The 19,518-nt window shown below is 36.0% G+C and overlaps 1 protein-coding gene and 1 long non-coding RNA gene across 2 annotated transcripts; both read right to left on the reverse strand.

Annotated features, from left to right (window-relative positions):
• Positions 1–4,248: 4,248 nt before the first annotated feature.
• LOC141702853 (uncharacterized) lies at positions 4,249–5,385 on the reverse strand. The gene is made up of 2 exons (XR_012567274.1): positions 5,252–5,385; positions 4,249–5,024 (listed from the first exon to the last, which is right to left on the reverse strand). It is a non-coding gene; the product is annotated as an uncharacterized LOC141702853 (long non-coding RNA).
• Positions 5,386–14,464: 9,079 nt separating this feature from the next.
• LOC141702849 (secreted RxLR effector protein 161-like) lies at positions 14,465–15,335 on the reverse strand. The gene is made up of 2 exons (XM_074506462.1): positions 14,667–15,335; positions 14,465–14,521 (listed from the first exon to the last, which is right to left on the reverse strand). The coding sequence occupies exons 1-2, from the start codon at positions 15,333–15,335 to the stop codon at positions 14,465–14,467; spliced, it is 726 nt and encodes a 241-aa protein (XP_074362563.1).
• Positions 15,336–19,518: the final 4,183 nt, after the last annotated feature.

Raw genomic sequence — 19,518 nt, forward strand, 5'->3', positions numbered from 1 at the left:
AATCCAGTTGCACAAAGATGAGAAAGGGAAGGCTGTTAACTCGACTGATTTCAAAAGCATGGTGGGTAGTTTGAGGTATCTGGTGCACACACGCCCAGATTTAGCTTACTCGGTTGGCGTGGTTAGTAGATATATGGAAAGACCCACTGTTCTTCATTTGAATGCAGTAAAGCGTATAATGCGTTATGTACGTGGAACGTTGGATTATGGTTTAGTCTATCTGAAAGGCAAAGGGAATTACTTGCTAGCAGGGTTTTCTGACAGCGATCTAGGTGGTAACCTGGATGACAGAAAGAGTACAGGTGGGTTAGTTTTTTATTTGAATGAAAGTCTGATAGCGTGGGTATCGCAGAAACAAAAATGTGTAGCGTTATCCTCGTGTGAAGCCGAGTTTATAGCTGCAACTGCTGCAGCATGCCAAGGAATTTGGTTACGTAAACTGTTAAATCAAATATCAGATGAGAGAATTGGGCCTGTGGTGCTGTATATCGACAATAAATCTGCTATCGACCTGACGAAGAATCCAGTGTTTCACGGACGCAGCAAACACATTGATATTCGTTATCATTTTATTAGGGAGTGTGTTGAGCGTGGAGAAGTGATTGTTAAACATGTTCGAACAGAGGAGCAGAAGGCAGATGTCTTGACTAAAGCTATGTCCAAGGTAAAGTTTGAGCGAATGAGGAAGCTATTGGGAGTAAAGAATTTGATCGAGAACAGTTTTTGATTAAGGAGGTGATTGTTGGGCTTTTAATCAAAAACTATTGGGCTTGGTTATTTCATTTATTGAATACATAGTTCTGTTTTATCAACTGTAGTCGTGTGTGACTCAGTCATGAGAAATTTAGGAAGCATTTGACTTAGTAGTGGTAGTAGAATAACGTTAGGAGTTTGTTAGCTAGTTTCTAGCTCCATCTTCGTGGTTTGTTTCTATATTATGTACTGTATTTCTTTTAGTAATGAGAAGAAGTAGACAACTTTCTTTTCTCAGTTTTCATCTTTCAAACACTTATATGTTATACGTCTGTATACCAGATTAAGAAACTAGACAGAGTTCATATAGACTTTACCATGATATCCATCAAGAGATTAGTTTATGATCATTAGTACAGCTGAATTGCGGGGCAAATCTCCCTTGGCGGTGAGCTCATCACTAATCTGCCATGTGAAAGTCAATGTTCACAATCCGCAGTTTTAGTAGCTACTGCCAGTGGAGTATTGCCCCGTAATACATTAGTACATTTGCTTGACGATGAACATCTCACCAGAATTTTCACTCTATAAATACAGAAACTAGCTAGGGACTCGAAACAAGGTCAAGATCTTTTAAGTGTCGTACTTAGCATATACTGAGTTCATTCTGGTTTCCTGCTGTAAAATAGACGTGTTAAACATTCCTCGAATAACCTCAACATTTGATTTCTTTTCTAGATAGATCTCTTTCTATCTATCTTGTCCTTTTTTATTCCTAGTCCTTGAGTGAAATAAATGATGGCTCTTCGTACTCCAATGGGATACAATTTCTGCCAGTTGAGATCTACGCACACCTGTCAAAGAAAATATGTGGAAAATCCAAACGATAATATTCCAAAAATCAGATGCTATGTCCTCATATTTTTACATTACTTGTTACTCAAAAATTTATTCTTGGAAACGACTCTGGACATGCTTTCATAGTTGCAGCATTGGTGATGCATCTGTACGGAGATTTAGCGGATATTCATTAAATAACATAAGTTTAGGTTACCTACAGAGTGAATACAATTTCTTGTGCTAAATTTCGAATGTAATTGTACCTTTAATTTTTGACCACAAGGATTTTTAAATACATTTAATCTTGTGGGTCGGTTTTGACCTTTATTTCTGACCGCGTAAGCTCATTTCTGACCCGTTATGGTCAGAAATGTGCGATTTTCTTGTAGTGTATTATCCCCGTTATATGAGTCGGTCGGAAAATATCATGTTTTTTGTAGTGACTGATTTACCAAAGTTACTTATATATATCAGGTCATGTCTAGTAAGATGATTGCTTTGCAAAGGGATGAAAAGGAAATAGCATGACCATGTACAATGAAGAAAACATCCAAAGGAATTGTTTCAGCATATGCTATTCAGCTTATACTATTTATTTTATTTTTTATTTTTGCTAATTTATTCAGCTTATGTTGTGGTGTACATCGAATAACAAGTTGTGAACATAAATAGTACTGATCAGCTTATTTTGTTTATGTTAAGAATCGAAGACGAGAGGTGATCTATGTTAAAGGAATAAAAGTGTAATATTCTTTTATTGTAATTTGGAATATCCACATAAACTTTTTCTTCTGAAAATGATGGAGACAAGCCAGGCAGCCTCAATGTATTATCATCAAATAAGCTTCTAAACAGGGGATCTAATAAAACCATAAAACATGTGCCCATATCAATTATGTTATCACAGAAGTGTATTCATGTATCATGCTAATGGTTACATCATTGAAAACTATTGTTCCATCATGCCAATATTATGCTAATATGAAAATGAGGTGTGAAGGCCATGTATAGGTGCCAGAATATAGTCTGTCTTGGATTCACATTTTAATATTTTATATTTCCAAAGATATAAATTAAGCCTCAGAAGGAAGTAAATGGTATACATAATGCTGGTTTTTGATTTATCTAGAGCAAAGGAACATCTCAGAAGAACAATTCCTGTTATAAATATGGATGAGCTGCTCTATATACTTTAAAAATTCAGTAGTGTCATAGCAAAAACAACAAAGGTTATTGACAGTACTATTTTTAAGTCTATTTATCAAATTAGTGCCAGTTACCAAATTGTAAAGAAAGAAAAGATCTTCTTCCGTCAAGTAAAAAGTGTTGCGATTATGAATACTGTAGTCTGTAGCTGTAAGTAGTAGTTTCTCAGTGTGTTGCTGAATGATCACAAATTTTACCCCGTTGGAGGTGCATAAAAAGTGTTGCAATAAAAAATGTATGTTAAATATGTTACCACGTTATATTTGCATAGAACTCTATAGCAACAATTTTATTAGGGTAATAAATTGTTGTAGATATTGATTATTGTAGTAACTTTTTAGAGTGTTGCTGATCAAATATGTTACTCCCTCGGTTTTTTTAATTGTCATAATATTTAATTTTTGTGCAATTCAATTAATTAAATTTTGACTGAATTTTATTAATAATTTATAATTTAATAAAAAAAAAAAATTATAGTATTAAAAAGTACGTTTAATCTAGCTAGTTTAATATATGATTTTCAGATTTTCAATAATTTAATCTTTGGTAAAAAAATTGTTAATTTGACTAATGAAAAAAAAGGTGACAATTAAAAAGAACGGGGATTTGTATTTGCATACAAGTGTTACAACAACAAAAAATTGATGTCTTATTAATTGGTCTTTGTAGTCATACACTATAAAATTTATTACTTAGAAAACCACGTTATTTGAAAAAGTGTTGTGTTAGTTAACATAAAAGTGTTCCAAAATATAAGAATACTAATTTTACTTACTCAGTATAGTGTTCAACATCATTATCGATCATTATTGCCGTCATCATCATATTCATGGATAGTTTAAATTATTTACAGAAATTATTATTTTCCGTATTATGGGAACTGGGAAATACCGCCTAGAGCTCAAGAAGAATTTTTAAGTACGTCCAATTCAGAAGCGCATCCTATACATATTAAATCCCTTCCCCTACGATTAAGAAATCTGGAGGGTATGGAGACCGGAAAGTTCAACAAACTTTTCAGCAAAACTCTGTCGACCCATTAATCATGGATGGAGATCCCATTGTTCTAACCAAATGATTAATTTGAAAAATTTGACAGTCATAGTTAGAGAAAAATTTGTTTGGCACCTGATTTGCCATTTTGTTACCATGGACTCATGGGAGTAATCAGGGTAGAAAACACAACTTTTATTAATTCGCTTAATTTCTTTTTTGCATGGTACCTATATTGTCAATAAATCAGTTCATGTATTTGGGAAGAAATTAAATGATTTTGTTCCAGACTTATAATTCTGCAAATCACAAGCAGTCTTTAGCTCGTACCAGTATGAGCTAGCTGCTTGTGGATCCGAGTGTATTCATTTATCAAGGTTTAACTGTAGTCTGATTTCGGTAATGTAGTTTCCTAAACATAAAAAGGTAATGTAGTTTCCTAAACATAAAAATGTATAAGGAGATTAACTGGTGGTTAATATTTACTTCAAATAGTCTGCAACTGCTAAAAAAGAATAATATAAATCTTAGTTAATATAGCATACCTTTCTTATTATCCAACATCCAAATATTAGAATTTAGTCGTGTAGTTACGATTGCTACTACTGTACTATTACTAGAACTGTAGTATGATGCTTACAAGAGAGCCAAAGAACTGAGTTACTCTCCTGCCAAAGACAAGAGATGAGATTTACTTTAATATGTACCTGTCATTGCATATATGAAGAAAACAACAGATCATTTTAAATATGTAAAGCAATCGTCTTTTTTTGTAATGTTGTAGCAGATGCAGAGTTCATATAAACGAGGACATCCTATGACATGATATGAATCAAGAAATTAATTTATGATCATTAGTACATCCGAATTGCGGGGCAAATCTCCCTTGGCGGTGAGCTAGTCACTAATCTGCCATGTGAAAGTCAGTGTTCACAATCCCCAGTTTTAGTAGCTACTGCCAGTGGAGTATTGCCCCGTAATACATTAGTACATTTGCTTGACGATGAACAACTCACCAGGATTTTCACTCTATAAATACACAATCTAGGTAGGGACTTGAAAGAAGTTCAAGGTCTTCTACGTGTCGTACTTAGCATATACTTGAGTTCATTCTGTTTCCTGGTGTAAAAAAGACGTGTTAAGCATTCTCGATACCTCAACATTTGGTTTCATTTGTAGATAGATCTCTTTCTGTATATCTTATCCTTTTTATTCCTAGTCCTTGATTGAAATAAATAATGACTCTTCGTACTCCAGTGGGATACAATTTCTGCCAGTTGATCTAGGCACACCTGTAAATAAAAACGATAATATTCCAAAAATGAGATGCTATGTCCTCATATTTTTCCATTACTTGTAACTTAAAAAATTGTTCTTGGAAACGAATCTGGACATGTCTTCATAATTGCACCATTGGTGCTGCACCTGTACAGAGATTTAGCTGACATCCGTTCAATAACATAGATTTAGGCGGTGATCTACAGAGTGAATACAATATCCAAATTTCGAATGTTAATACCTTTAATCCTAACCTCAAGGGGATTACTAGATAGCGGAGGATCATGGATGATTGCTTTGCAGAGGGATAAAAATGAAAAGGAAACCGCGTCACATGACCATGTTCAATGAAAGGAACCTCCTAAAGGGATTGTTTCAGCATATGCTATTCAGCTTACATTGTTGTTTTTCTAATTTTTCAGCTTATATAGTGGTATACATGGAATAACAAATTGTGGATGTAAATAGCATGGAATCAACTTATTGAGTTTATGTTAAGAATCGAATTATGTTGAAGGAAACCCCCAACCAAATCATATATTATTCGACAGCTACACATGAATAATTTGTTCTTGGAACTTTTTTTTATTAATCAGGAAAATCTATCAAGAATGACTCCTGTTATAAATATGTGATGAACTGCTCTACACACTGTTATAAATTCTGTAATATATCATGCTAAAAACAACTAAGGACGAAATTCCCCTTTATTTAGAGTATTTTTGAGTCTATTTTGTAACACTAACCAAATTCATTGCCAATTAAGAAGAGATCTTATTCCACCAAGTAGAAGTGTTGCAATACTGAATATTTTAGTAGATTTTCTATGTAAGCAGTTGCAGGTGCATACAAAGTGTTGCGCAACAATGGATGTATGTCACACTAATACATGTTTATGTCACATCAATACATGTCATAAAGTATTTCTTTAAAAACATTAATGTTGGCTAGAAAAAGTGTTGCAACTGCTTAGAACTCTATAACAACACTTTTATTAGGGTAATAAAGTGTTGCAGTTATTAGTATGGTAATAAATTTTTAAAGTTTTGCAGGTCATATATGTTACCCCGTCGCATACAAAGTGTTACCACAAATAATCACTGTCATATTAATAGGTGTTGCAGTAGTCGTAAAACTTATTGCTTAAAACCCAAAGTTTTAGGAGAAGTGTTGCATTAGTTGACAATGGAACTGACCCAAATATAAGAACCCTAGTTTTACATATAGGTTTTTTTTTTTTTTTATTTTTTTTTTTTTATCTATCGTAGGTAACCCGCAGCCGCTACCCTTCGGGTGCGTACTGGGTAAACCCTACGGGCTCACACAATAGCCTGCAAACCACGTGAACCAAGGTAAACCGCATTTAAGCGACATGCTCTGACTCAGGAGGCATAATCATAAATTCTCCTCCCGTGGGATTCGAACCTGTGACCAAGAGGACAATTTTCCTCTTTTTAACAAACTGAGCCAACCCTTGCGGGCGACGCTTTGGGTCAGGTTAGTATTGAATGATCTGACACTTATACATCGGTGTCTTTGGCTATGTTTTGACGAAATCTTAGAGTAGTATGCAATTATATATTCGGGTTATATAGGCCATTGATGGGTAAATTAAAATGTGCAAACTGTTTCGTTATATTTTGTGAACATACATATAGTTTAAGTGCTTGCTATCCATGGATATCAACTTCCATATTTCTCTTTTTCTCTATCAATATTCTATATATAGTTACATAGTACTCCCTCCATTCAAATTAGTTATCCCATTTGACTTTTTCACGTAATTTAAGGTGTATTGACTGCATATCTTCATTAATTATATTATATATACTCTTAAAATATTCCATATTTTCATTGTCATCTCTATCGTCGTCATCATACATCAGAATATCTTTAGATGTATAAAAGGCATGGATAGTTCAAATGATTATTAATGCCGTACTATGAGAAATACCACTCAGAGCTCAAGAAGAAGTGGCAAGAACTATTACAGAAGCATCCTATACACATTAAATCCTTCCCCTACCATTAGGCATTCAGGGTCTAGAAAGGTTGTAAAGAAACACCCTATCTTACTTAAGGCTATTCACCATAGCTCTTTCAACCCATTGATCATGGATGGATATCCCATTGTTCTAAACAAATGATTAATTCGAAAAAATAATTTGACTGTCCTAGCTAAAGAAAACTTTGTTAGGAAATAAAACTAATTAAATATTAACCCTAATGTTGATACCTACTGATCCCACTTACTAATCAAAAAATGGAATTTCCACTATACACTGGCACAGCAACGTCCTTATTAACATATAAAGTTCTTTTGCACATTAAGATTTTATCCAAGATTAAGAAAGCATATGAAGGTGAAGAAAGTGTTTTAACTACTCACTGGGCTTAAGAAAGGGGATGGACCTGCTACGATGTAGAAGCAAATGGAGTGCATATAACGAAAGACATAGCGTTCTATGGATTAAGGAGTTGTTTTACGATCATTTGTACAGCTGAATTGCAGGGCAAATCTCCCTTGGCGGTGAGCTAACAATTCTAATATGCTGTGTGAAATTCAATGTTCACAATCTGCAATCAAAGAAAGTAGCTTTCTGCCAATAGAGTATTGCCCAGTAATACATCAGTACATTTTCGTGCCTCATTAAAAGTTTGAAGGTTTTTTCTCTATAAATAGTGTAGCTAGAGACTTGAAACACGTTCAAAATTTCCTGCATTCTTCAGGCAAATAGGATATTCTTGGTTTATTCAGAGTTTGATAGTCAAAAGAAGAACAAACAAGAAACATATTCCCCTTGTGCTGTAACTTCAAGATTTCATTACTTTCTAAAAGATTAGATAGAGCTCTTTTATTTCTATCTTTTCATTTTCCCCGGCCTTCTACGCAATGAAGAATCGACTCTTGGAACTTCAATGGGACACAATGGTAGAGTGGAATTAACTTCACTGATCTCCAAAAAATCATTACAATGTGCTCATTTTCAGCTCACTTACTATATAAAAAAAAGGACTTAGAAAAGAATTCCGGACATGACATATTATTGTTGGAATATAAGCTAGAATTTTCTAGAATATCTATTTATTTCTATACATGAATGTGAAGTCACAGTCACAGATGCATGAATCTAGTGCATGCACCTTAGTTTTCATATTCCAAGATAATTAACTGTTCTATGTACTAGTTCAGTGAATCTATTTCTATGTATTCCTATAAATTGTAATATCCTTTTTCTCAATGATAACTAGAAATTCCAGAGAACAAGTTTCTTCTCTTTGCATTTTCCCCAACAAATTGGTATCAGAGCCTGTTCCAAGGCCTGTTCCTTAGTCTGTTCCATAACCTGTTCCAAAAACCATTTCTTAACCTGTTCATCAAACATCTTGTTCTAATATGGCCACCAACGGCAACACACTACAACCCCAGCTTCCAAAATTAACTGGAAAGAATTACAATCAATGGAGTATCATGATGAAAGCTTTATTTGGATCTCAAGATCTATGGGAGATTGTTGAAATTGGCTACGATGAACCTGCCGATCCAACTACTCTCAATCAGCAACAATTGACAACCTTAAAAGAAAATCGGAAAAAGGACAAGAAAGCACTATTTTTCATATATCAGGCAGTAGATGAAGCTATTTTTGAAAGGATCTCTACATCAGCAACATCAAAAGAAGCCTGGAGCACACTTAATACAGCATACAAAGGTGAAGACAAAGTAAAGACGATCAGATTGCAGGCTTTAAGGGGTGAATTTGAGTTGTTAAGAATGAAGGAGACAGAGTACGTAGAAGAGTATTTTAACAGAGTTGTTTCTATCTCAAATCAACTCAGAGTCAATGGGGAAGAACTGAAGGATCAGCGGATAATAGAAAAAATTCTGCGAAGTATGTCAAAGAAATACGAGCACATAGTTGTTGCAATAGAAGAACCGAAAGATTTAAGTGAACTCTCACTTGAATCTCTTTTGGGATCCTTACAATCTCATGAATTAAGGATTAAACAGTTTGAATCATCGCCCCCTGAGCAAGCATTCCAGATGCAAGAATTTCATCGTGGAGGCTTTCGTGGAAGAGGACGCGGAAGAAATTTTCGTGGCAGAGGAAGAAGCCTACCAGATCATCACACAAGAGGAAGGACTCAAGCAAGTAATTATCAAGTTCAATCAAATCATGAAACGAGTCCAGGAAATCACTATGAAAGAGGAAGATACCATGGACGACCTAGAGGCAGAGGAAGAGGTAATTATCAATCTCAAATCCAATGCAATTATTGTCATAAATTTGGTCATTTAAAGAAAGATTGTTATTCGAGATTGAGAAATGAAAGAGAAGAGACCAGTTTTTTACATGAAAATGCTGAATCAAAGAATGAAGAATCTGTTCTTTTTATGTTTAATGAGCAAGAGGTCTCGACCAAGAATATTTGGTATATTGACAGTGGATGCAGCCACCACATGACAGGAAACAAATGCATACTTATTAATATGGATGAATCTGTCCAGCGAGAGGTAAAAACAGGTGATGATAAACGACACCAGGTACAAGGATGTGGTGACATTCCAATCCAAACCAAGCGAGGCCTGAATTTTGTTCGTGATGTCTACTACGTTCCAGGACTGAAGCACAACCTTCTAAGTGTCGGACAAATGTTAAAGAAGGGACATAATGTGATTTTCAGTGGTGAGCAGTGTGAAATAAGAGATAAGAATAAGTCTCTTATTACAAGAATCAAAATGACGCCAAGTAAGATGTTCCCAATAAAGCTAAATGGCTCATCCCTCAATTGTTTCTCTAGTATTGTGGAGGACAAATCATGGTTGTGGCATCTACGTTACAATCATCTAAGCTTCAGCACACTCTCAAAAATCTGTAAGGAGCATATGGTGAGAGGCATTCCATACATCAATAAACAAGATCAAATTTGTGAAGGCTGTGTATTTGGAAAACACAAACGTGATTCTTTCCCCAGTGGAATGGCAAACCGGGCATCTCTACCTCTAGAGCTGGTTCACTCTGATCTATGTGGGCCTATGCGAGAAAATTCCCTTGGAGGTAAAAAAATATTTTCTTACATTTATTGATGACTGCACCAGGAAAATATGGATATATTTTCTTAAACAAAAATCTGAAGCTTTTGGAGTATTCAAGACTTTCAAAGCTCTTGTTAAAAAACAAAGTGAACGTGAATTGAAGGCTTTACGTTCTGACCAAGGAGGTGAATACATGAGTGGAGAATTTGAAGCTTTTTTGAAAGATAATGGCATTAAACATCAGCTTACAGTAAGCTACAGCCCTCAACAAAATGGGGTAGCTGAAAGAAAGAATCGAATCATTATGGAACTAGTGCGCAGCATGCTCAAGACAAAAGGACTGCCTCAACATTTTTGGGCCGAAGCAGCAGCATCAGCATGTTATGTTTTAAACCGTGCTTCTACTAAGGTCGTGCAAGGAAAAACCCCAGAAGAGGCATGGAGTGGTCACAAGCCTGGTGTATCTCATTTCAGGATTTTTGGAAGCCTATGTTATTCTCATATACCAAAGGAGAAGCGTGGAAAGCTTGATGATAAATCTGAGAAGTGCATTTTTGTTGGCTATAGTGAGAATCCAAAGGCATATAGGGTGTTCAATCCAGTGTCAAAAAAATTGACAATCAGCCGAGACGTGATATTTGATGAACAAGCAGCTTGGGATTGGAAGAATGGAAATGAAAGTAGCACTATCACATATGATAACACTCTACTGGAAGAAGAAACAAGCACCGTTCCAGAAGATGTTCCAGAAGATGTTCCACCGCAAGTATCACCAACATCTGCTTCAAGTTCAGAGTCAGCACCTCGCAAAACCAGGGGCTTGGATGAAATATATGGCAGGACAAGAAGGATACTTGAAGAAGAATTTTCAGATTTTGCTTTATTTATGGAAAATGACCCTGTCACTTTTGAAGAGGCTGTTAAAGAAGAAAAATGGAGGGAGGCCATGAAGCAAGAAATGGATGCAATTGAAAGGAATAAGACATGGGAATTAATTGATTTGCCTCCCGGAAAGAAATCAATTGGAGTCAAATGGTTGTTTAAAACTAAGCATGATGCAGATGGAAAAATTCAGAAACATAAAGCTCGTTTTGTTGTGAAAGGTTACAAACAGAAGGCCGGCGTTGATTATCAAGAAGTATTTGCTCCTGTTGCCCGTCTTGAAACCATCCGGTTAGTACTTGCACTTGCTGCTCAAAATAATTGGATTGTTCACCAAATGGACGTTAAGTCAGCATTCTTAAATGGTGTTTTAAAAGAAGAAGTGTACATAGATCAGCCACCAGGCTTCATCAAAAAAGGAGAAGAAAATAAAGTGTGTCGCTTAAAGAAATCACTTTATGGATTAAAACAAGCTCCGAGAGCTTGGTACAGCAGAATCAATGGTTATTTCTTGAAGAATGGTTTCCAGAAGTGTCCTTTTGAACACACTCTGTATGTTAAAGAAGGAGTTAATAATAGTGTTCTTGTTGTCAGCTTATATGTCGATGATTTGATCATTGCAGGAAGCAACGTTGAAGATATTAATACCTTTAAAGAAAATATGGAGAAAGAATTTGAGATGACTGATTTGGGATTGCTACATTTCTTTCTTGGCATGGAGATTAAACAAAGCAATGGTGGATTTTTTATCTCTCAGCAAAAATATGCCAAAGAATTGCTGAAAAAGTTCAAAATGGAAAATGCAAATTCTGTTAGTACACCAGTTGCAGTTGGTCTGAAATTAAGCAAAGAGGATGATACTGAGCTTATTGATCCTACATTATTTAGGAGCCTTGTGGGAAACCTAATGTATCTTACTACCACAAGACCCGACATTGCTTATGGGGTCAGCTTAATTAGCAGGTTTATGGAATGTCCCAGGATGTCTCACTGGGAAGCAGGAAAAAGAATTCTAAGATACATTCGAGGAACACTCTCAGACGGAATTTATTATCAAAAGGTTAGTAATCCCAAACTTGTTGGATTTTGCGATAGTGATTGGGCAGGAGACCATGATGATAGTAAGAGTACATCAGGAAATGTATTTTTTGTTGGATCTGGTGCTATATCATGGATGTCAAAGAAACAAGTTGTTGTGGCGCTTTCAACAGCGGAAGCAGAGTATATATCATTGGCGATTGCTGGATGTCAAGCCCTTTGGATTAAATGGGTGTTACAAGAACTGAAGCAAAGTTTCAAGGACTGTCCAGAGATTTACTGTGACAACAGCTCTGCGATTGCCCTTAGTAAAGATCCTGTCTTCCATGGCAAAAGCAAACATATTCGAATTAAATACCATTTCATCCGTGATTTGATCAAGAATGGAGAACTTGAAGTTAAGTACTGCAGAAGTGAAGAACAAGTCTCAGACATATTTACAAAGCCATTAAAGTCAGAGGTTTTCACAGGATTGAAGACAAAGCTTGGTGTTACAAGATTCTAGCTTAAGAGAGGCTGTTGGAATATAAGCTAGAATTTTCTAGAATATCTATTTATTTCTATACATGAATGTGAAGTCACAGTCACAGATGCATGAATCTAGTGCATGCACCTTAGTTTTCATATTCCAAGATAATTAACTGTTCTATGTACTAGTTCAGTGAATCTATTTCTATGTATTCCTATAAATTGTAATATCCTTTTTCTCAATGATAACTAGAAATTCCAGAGAACAAGTTTCTTCTCTTTGCATTTTCCCCAACAATTATCAGCTGTACGTTCACTTGTTGCACTAATCTGGATCACTTAAAAGTTGATTATGATGGACTGACGAAATTAATTTTGGACCAATTTTTCGCAATTTAATTTCTTCTATATTTCTGATAAGCTTAGGATCAGTATCTACATATAATTATCTATAGCGAGATAGAGAACACATATATTATTTTGATTTTAGATCCTGTTCTTTGCAGGATAACTGAAAGGTGCGTACATGAGGACCAAGTTCTTTGATGAAGAGAACTAAAAAGGAATGAGTTCAGCATATGCTGTTGAGCTTATACTGTTGCGCATATCCCACAACCAGTTGTCAGTCCATATACTACAAATGCAATTTTTTTTGGTTTCTGTTGAGAACGGAGGACGAGAAATTATGAAAGTTAAAGTATCAAATAATTAAAGTGCCATATTCTTTTATTTTGGTTGGGAATATGCAAATTTCTTTTCCTTCTATATTGATGTAGACAAGTATGTGCTGTCTATACCCTAATGTTGTGTTTGGTTGGGGTGAATGGAATTCAATGGAATGGAATGAATATAATTAAAGGAATTAAATGAGAGTTGGAGGGAAGATTTGAAAAAAATAATTAGATAGACAAAATTGTTATGATAAAAATTGTGAAGAAAATAGGGTTAATATGGAATGGAGCATTTCATCTCAAATTGAGGGTGTTTAATTATAATGTAGGTGGTTAGAAATGGAATGGGTGAAATAATGAAATTTTAGAAAATTTATTCATTTTCTACTTAAAATCTCATTCCATTCCATTCTATTTCATTCACCCCAACCAAACACAGCATAAGATGTAAGAGATACGTGATTAACCAACTAATTTTATAAACCAGGAATCCATTTAAACCAAGTGAATTTAAACCAAGTGAAGCATATGCTACAGGTACCCCTGTAAAAAAAACGGCAATAGATTATTGGCAAAACTTATCAGAAAAAAGTGGTTAGAATTGATGAAGTATAGATTTCCTACCAATTTAGAGAACGGTAGGAAATAGTGCATATATTGAACCCAAATTTTTTGTACATGTAATCATCAAAATCTATCCCAATTTCGGTAGATTTTAACTCACCAAAAAGTGTATTAATTATGTATATATGTATGACCATTCTTTTGAGAAAACTTATAATGATATTAGTGTTGGGCTTGCTGAGCATACCTAACTCCACATTAGTATAATATTGTCCGCTTTGGGTCGAGCACACACGGGTTTGGTTTTGGGCACCTTCCAAAAGGCCTCATACTAATGGAGTTATCCGGCTGCTTATATTCTAGCAAACTGCCCCTCTCACAAATGATGTGGGACAACTCTTAACAATCCCCCCTTTCACACATCGGACTCGACCCGAATCTGTCACTTGATTGTGTGATCTGCTTCCTTTAGACCCATACTGGAATCCTTCTTCCTTCCTGTCTCCCCGGGGCTCATACTGGAAGGTTCACCTGCCTCCCACTTAAACCCTGTAAGAGGTTAGCCCATCTGCCTTTTTTCTAAGTACATTCATTGACCGTCTCAACCTGGCTCTGATACCAGAGCAGATATTAGATAAAGTAAAATATATGAAACATAGAGTATTAGCTAGCTTGGTTTACTTCTCAAAGATCGGTGGATTAATTCATTAAAAGAAACTAAAAAAGTACAGGAAAACTAGTACTAATAAGAAACTAACCAAGTGTAAGCTAAAAACAAGGAAGACATTCCCGTTTAAGCCCCACGACCCTTCTTACAAAACTCAACCTCTGGAGACCTATTCTTGTGCACCTACACGTCAGACGCAGCTGACTTATTCAAAATAGAAATATATGTTTAGATTAATAAAATTCCAACATATTACCCCTTAATCTAAACGTCTCTAAGATTCTTGACCCCTAGTAGTTCACGCATTTTTTCAAACTTGACAACAGACATTGGTTTCGTCATAACATCCGCTCGCTGCTGGTTTTGTACCAATATGCTTGATGACAATTGATCCATTCTCCACGCAGTCTCTGATAAAATGATAACGCACGTGTATGTGCTTACTACGCCCGTGAAAGACAGGATTTTTAGCCAAATCAATGGTTGACTTGTTATCAATATATAACCTGACAGGTCCAACTGGTACATCTAATATATGACCTAATAATTTCTGCAGCCAGATTTCTTGGCATGTTGTAGCCGTAGCTTCCACAAACTCAGCTTCACAGGATGACAAAACTACACACCTTTGTTTTTGTGAAACCCAGGTGATTAGCGATTCATCTAAATAGAAGGCAATGCCTCCTATACTTTTTCTGTCATCCAAGCTTCCTGCTAGATCATTGTCTGAATATCCTGACAGCAAATAATTCCCTCGCCCTTTTACATAGATCAAGCCATATACCAACGTAACCTTTATATATCTAAGAATTCTTTTTGCTGCATTCATGTGTAACTCCGTAGGCTTCTCCATATATTTGTTGACCACTCCAACTGCGTAAGCTATGTCTGGTCTTGTGTGAACCAAATATCTCAACCCTCCTATCATACTTTTAAATTCTGTGGAATCCACTGGACTGCCCCTTTCATCCTTGTGTAGCTGTAGTTTTGGGTCCATCGGGTACTAGACTGGGTTACAATCAGACATCCCTGTTTTTTCCAAAACTTTCTTTGCATATGACATTTATTTCACCTCTATGAAGCCTTCTCCCTGCTCGACTTCTAAACCCAGGTAATAAGATAGTTTCCCGAGATCACTCATCTCGAACTCACTACTCATCTGTCGTTTAAAAGTAAAAATACTCTCCAGACTTCTCCCAGTAACAAGTAGATCGTCGACATATACTCCAGTTAACAAATAGTTATTTCCTTGTCGTCTTGTGTACACAGCTTGTTCAAAAGGACACTTTATGAAACCCAATTTCTCCAGGCACTTATTCAACTAAGCGTACCAAGCCCGTGGTGCTTGACGCAAACCATACAGGGACTTGACCAATCTATAAACTTTTCCCTCCTGGCCCTCTATTTCATACCCCTCCAGTTGGCTCACATAAACTTCCTCTTGTAATACACTATTTAGAAATGCTGTTTTTACATCTAAATGATGAATTTCCCATTGATTTTTTGCTGCTAGAGCTAGTAATAGCCGTACCGTCTCCAACCTTGTAACCAGAGCAAAAACCTCTTCGTAATCAATACCGTACCTCTGCACATAGCCCTTTGCCACCAAGCGTGCATTATGTTTCACTACTTTACCACTAGTGTTTTTCTTTAACTTAAAAACCCACTTCAGATCAATAGGTCATTTTCTCGAGGGAAAATCTGTTAATTCCCACATTCTATTCTTCTCAATCGCCTCTATTTCAGCCTTCATTGCACTCCTCCAGACCTTTTCTTTTACTGCTTGCTTGTATGTGACTGGTTCATCCACCCCCAACAGTAGTAGCTCATATTCAATTTCAATCTCTTCAGTACTGTTGTATATGTCACTGAGTCGACTGGTTCTCACTGGTCCGCTATTCTCACTGTAGTTTTCTGAGTCATTGTTCTGACTTGACTGTTGAGTTTTTGAGCCACGTGATTGTGATGCCTGTGAGCCACTTGATTGTGGTGTCATCACGTCATTTTTTGCATCCTCACTTCCCTCATATTCAGTAGTGTCTTCGTTTACTTCGACCAGATACCCAACTACTATAAAACCACCAAATTCATGACATCGTTCTGCTTATTCTTCCTTCCACTTCCAAGTTTTAGCTTCCTCAAAAATGACGTCTCGACTTATATGCAAGCCCCTGTGTTTGGATCATACAATTGATATCCTTTCGTCCCAGGCTCTCTTCCTAAATGTATAACCAGTTTGCTCCGATCGTCTAATTTCTTTACATGGACGTTGGGCATCTTCATATGAGCAATACATCCGAATACTTTCAAATAATCAATTTGCGGTTTCTTCTTCGACCATGCTTTATATGGGGTCAATTCCGACAGAGCTCGTGTAGGTAATCTGTTCAACTTATAAACGGCATGTCTAACAGCCTCTCCCCACATATATGCTGGTATTTCTCGCTCTTTCAATAAACTTCGAGCCATTGCATCCACGGTTCTGTTTCAACGCTCTACCACACCATTATGTTATGGAGAATAGGTAGTTGTATAGTGTCAAGTTATTCCATCCATCTCGTAAAAAGTTGTGAATTCTTTTGAGCAAAACTCACCTCCCCTATCAGTTTTTAATACTTGTATCTCTTCCTTGGATTCTTTCTCAACCAATGCCTTGAATGTTTGAACATATATAGAGTTTCATCCTTAGCCTTGATCATGAAAACCCACATCACACGACTGTAATCATCAACAAAAAGTATAAGTATTTGTTTCCAGCCGATGTTGGTGGTGAGATGGGACCACCAATATCCCCATGGATAAGTCCTAGGCTCCTTGTAGTAGCATAATTAGTTTTGGAAGGGAATGGATGTCGTACTTGTTTTTCCAATAGACATCCACTACACGTTTCCTTTGGTTGAACCAAATCTGGAAAACCATATACCATCTTATTCCTGGCCATGAGAAGCATAACTTTGAAATTTATATGGCCCAGTCGCAGATGCCAAAGCCATGAGTTCTCCTCTGCCTTGGTAAATAAACATACACCTCTCTCTTCTCCCATAACCAACTTATACAATCTCTTATTAGTTCGTTTTACTTTTACAAACAATTTTCCACTCTTATCATAGATCCACAAGTAATCACCTGATAAGATCACCTTATTACCACACTCTGATTGTTGACCCAAACTAATTATATTGTTACAGAGCGTGGGAATAAAATATACCTCTTGTAAGACTCTTTCTTCACCGTTCTTGCAAGTAAAGTGGACAGACCCTTTTCCTTTGATGTCTATTATGGACCCGTCCCTGAACTTCACCTTGCCTGTCACCTTTACGTCTAAATTCTTGAACTTTGATCATTGTCCGGACATGTAGTTACTGGCCCCATTATCTAGGTACCAAACATTTGATTCACCACCCGTACTGTTTGCATTTGACTTAATCAAGAATTAATTTTGATTCACCACCCGTACTGTTTGCATTTGACTTAATCAAGACACCACTTAATCTTGCACAAAAATCATCAAGCTGCTCTATTTCTCTCATGGTCATCGATCTAAACTCGGATTTAAGAGTTTGAGCTCTCTCCTTCTTCACTTTATCATCCCCTAGACATAGAGTTTTGATTGCATCCCATGCTTCTCTTGCTGTTTTCTTTTCAGCCACAGACAAAAGTATGTCCTCAGGGATTGCTTGATAGATCCCTGCGAGTGCTATTTTATCTGTTCTCTATTCTAAGCTCTCCTTGGGATCCTTTGGATCAATTGCGTCTCATACACCATGCGCTTGCATAAATACTTTCATCTTTAGGGCCCATGTCGTGTAGTTAGACTTTGTCAGCATTGGGTTTGTTAGTCTAATCGTGCTCTCCTTACTTTTGCTTGGCTCCGTGGCTCTCCGTTTTGGCATACACTTGAACATCCACCAAGACACCAAAGTTCTGATAAGTGAGATTTTTAAGAGGGAATGAAATTAAGTTGGGCCACAAGTTGATAGGTAACCATGAAACTAATTGTACGTTTGTTAAGCGAACATACAAAATGATGTAGTCATGCATGATTGACAACATTAAATTACGGATCGAGGCAAGTATAATGTAGTAGTGATTATCGTCGTGATTTATAACATCGCATGTTTTTAATTTCTTCGTCTTAATATGCCATTTCTTTCCATCTAAACTTTACGTGATTAGTAGCTTGCAGTCTTGTGAAACGAGAGGGTATACATAATATTATAATTCCACAAGAAAACTTTTAGAAAAAAAATCTAAATCTTTTACAAAAATGATACAAAATATTCAATGTAATCATCCATTTAATTTGTAGTCATCTCTTCTATTATCTGGGTATATATACTACTCCCACAAGGCTTGAGATTTATACCGCAGCATCGTTATTTAAAAATACTTTGTAACTATACTTTGTAACTAATCTAGATGAATGGATCCTAAATTATATATAGGCCAAGTGTAAATTGGCTGACTCTAGTCTAGATGCTATTATCATTTTTTTCGGGTAATATCCACTATCAATTACCACTATAATTTTGGCCAAGCGAGCTGATTTTTGAGCGGGCGTAATTCAAGTCGAGTCGATTGTTTTAACTAATTGAGCCTAAATTTCTGTCCGAACTCGAGCCGTTTAATTTCATGAGTCGAGTCGAGCAGGCTCGTTTTAAACGAGCCAGTTTTAACGAGTCGGGCGAGCCGATTCGTTTAATTTTACTCTTATTCGAGCCTAAACATCTTCCCGAACTCGGCTCGTCTATTTTTACGAGTCGAGCGAAACCAACACGTTTAATAAAATGAGCCAAAAACTAATACAAATTAAATGAACCAGAACAGTATCACAAACAAAACTAATATGATATTAAAATAGTGAGAATATACAATATTTAATATATATATATATATTAAATAAAACCGCAAAGAGAGGCTGCGTCATGAAATTTTTATAAATTCTGATATATACTAATATTATAAATTAGATAAAAATTAGTTTGAGCAGCTCTCTCGTCAAACACAAAACTAATAAAAAATATTATAGCTAGTTTACTAATCTGCACTTTGCAACGGCATTATAAACGTACTTTTAAATATAATAAATAAATAAAATTATGTACATTTCCAGTTTCGTATTGGTCATTATGAATAATAAATTTTGAGAAGAACTATCAGGTTTTATGAACTCTTCTATG

This window comes from Apium graveolens, unplaced genomic scaffold, assembly GCF_009905375.1.
Source record: "Apium graveolens cultivar Ventura unplaced genomic scaffold, ASM990537v1 ctg5804, whole genome shotgun sequence".
Classification (NCBI taxonomy): Eukaryota; Viridiplantae; Streptophyta; class Magnoliopsida; order Apiales; family Apiaceae; genus Apium; species Apium graveolens.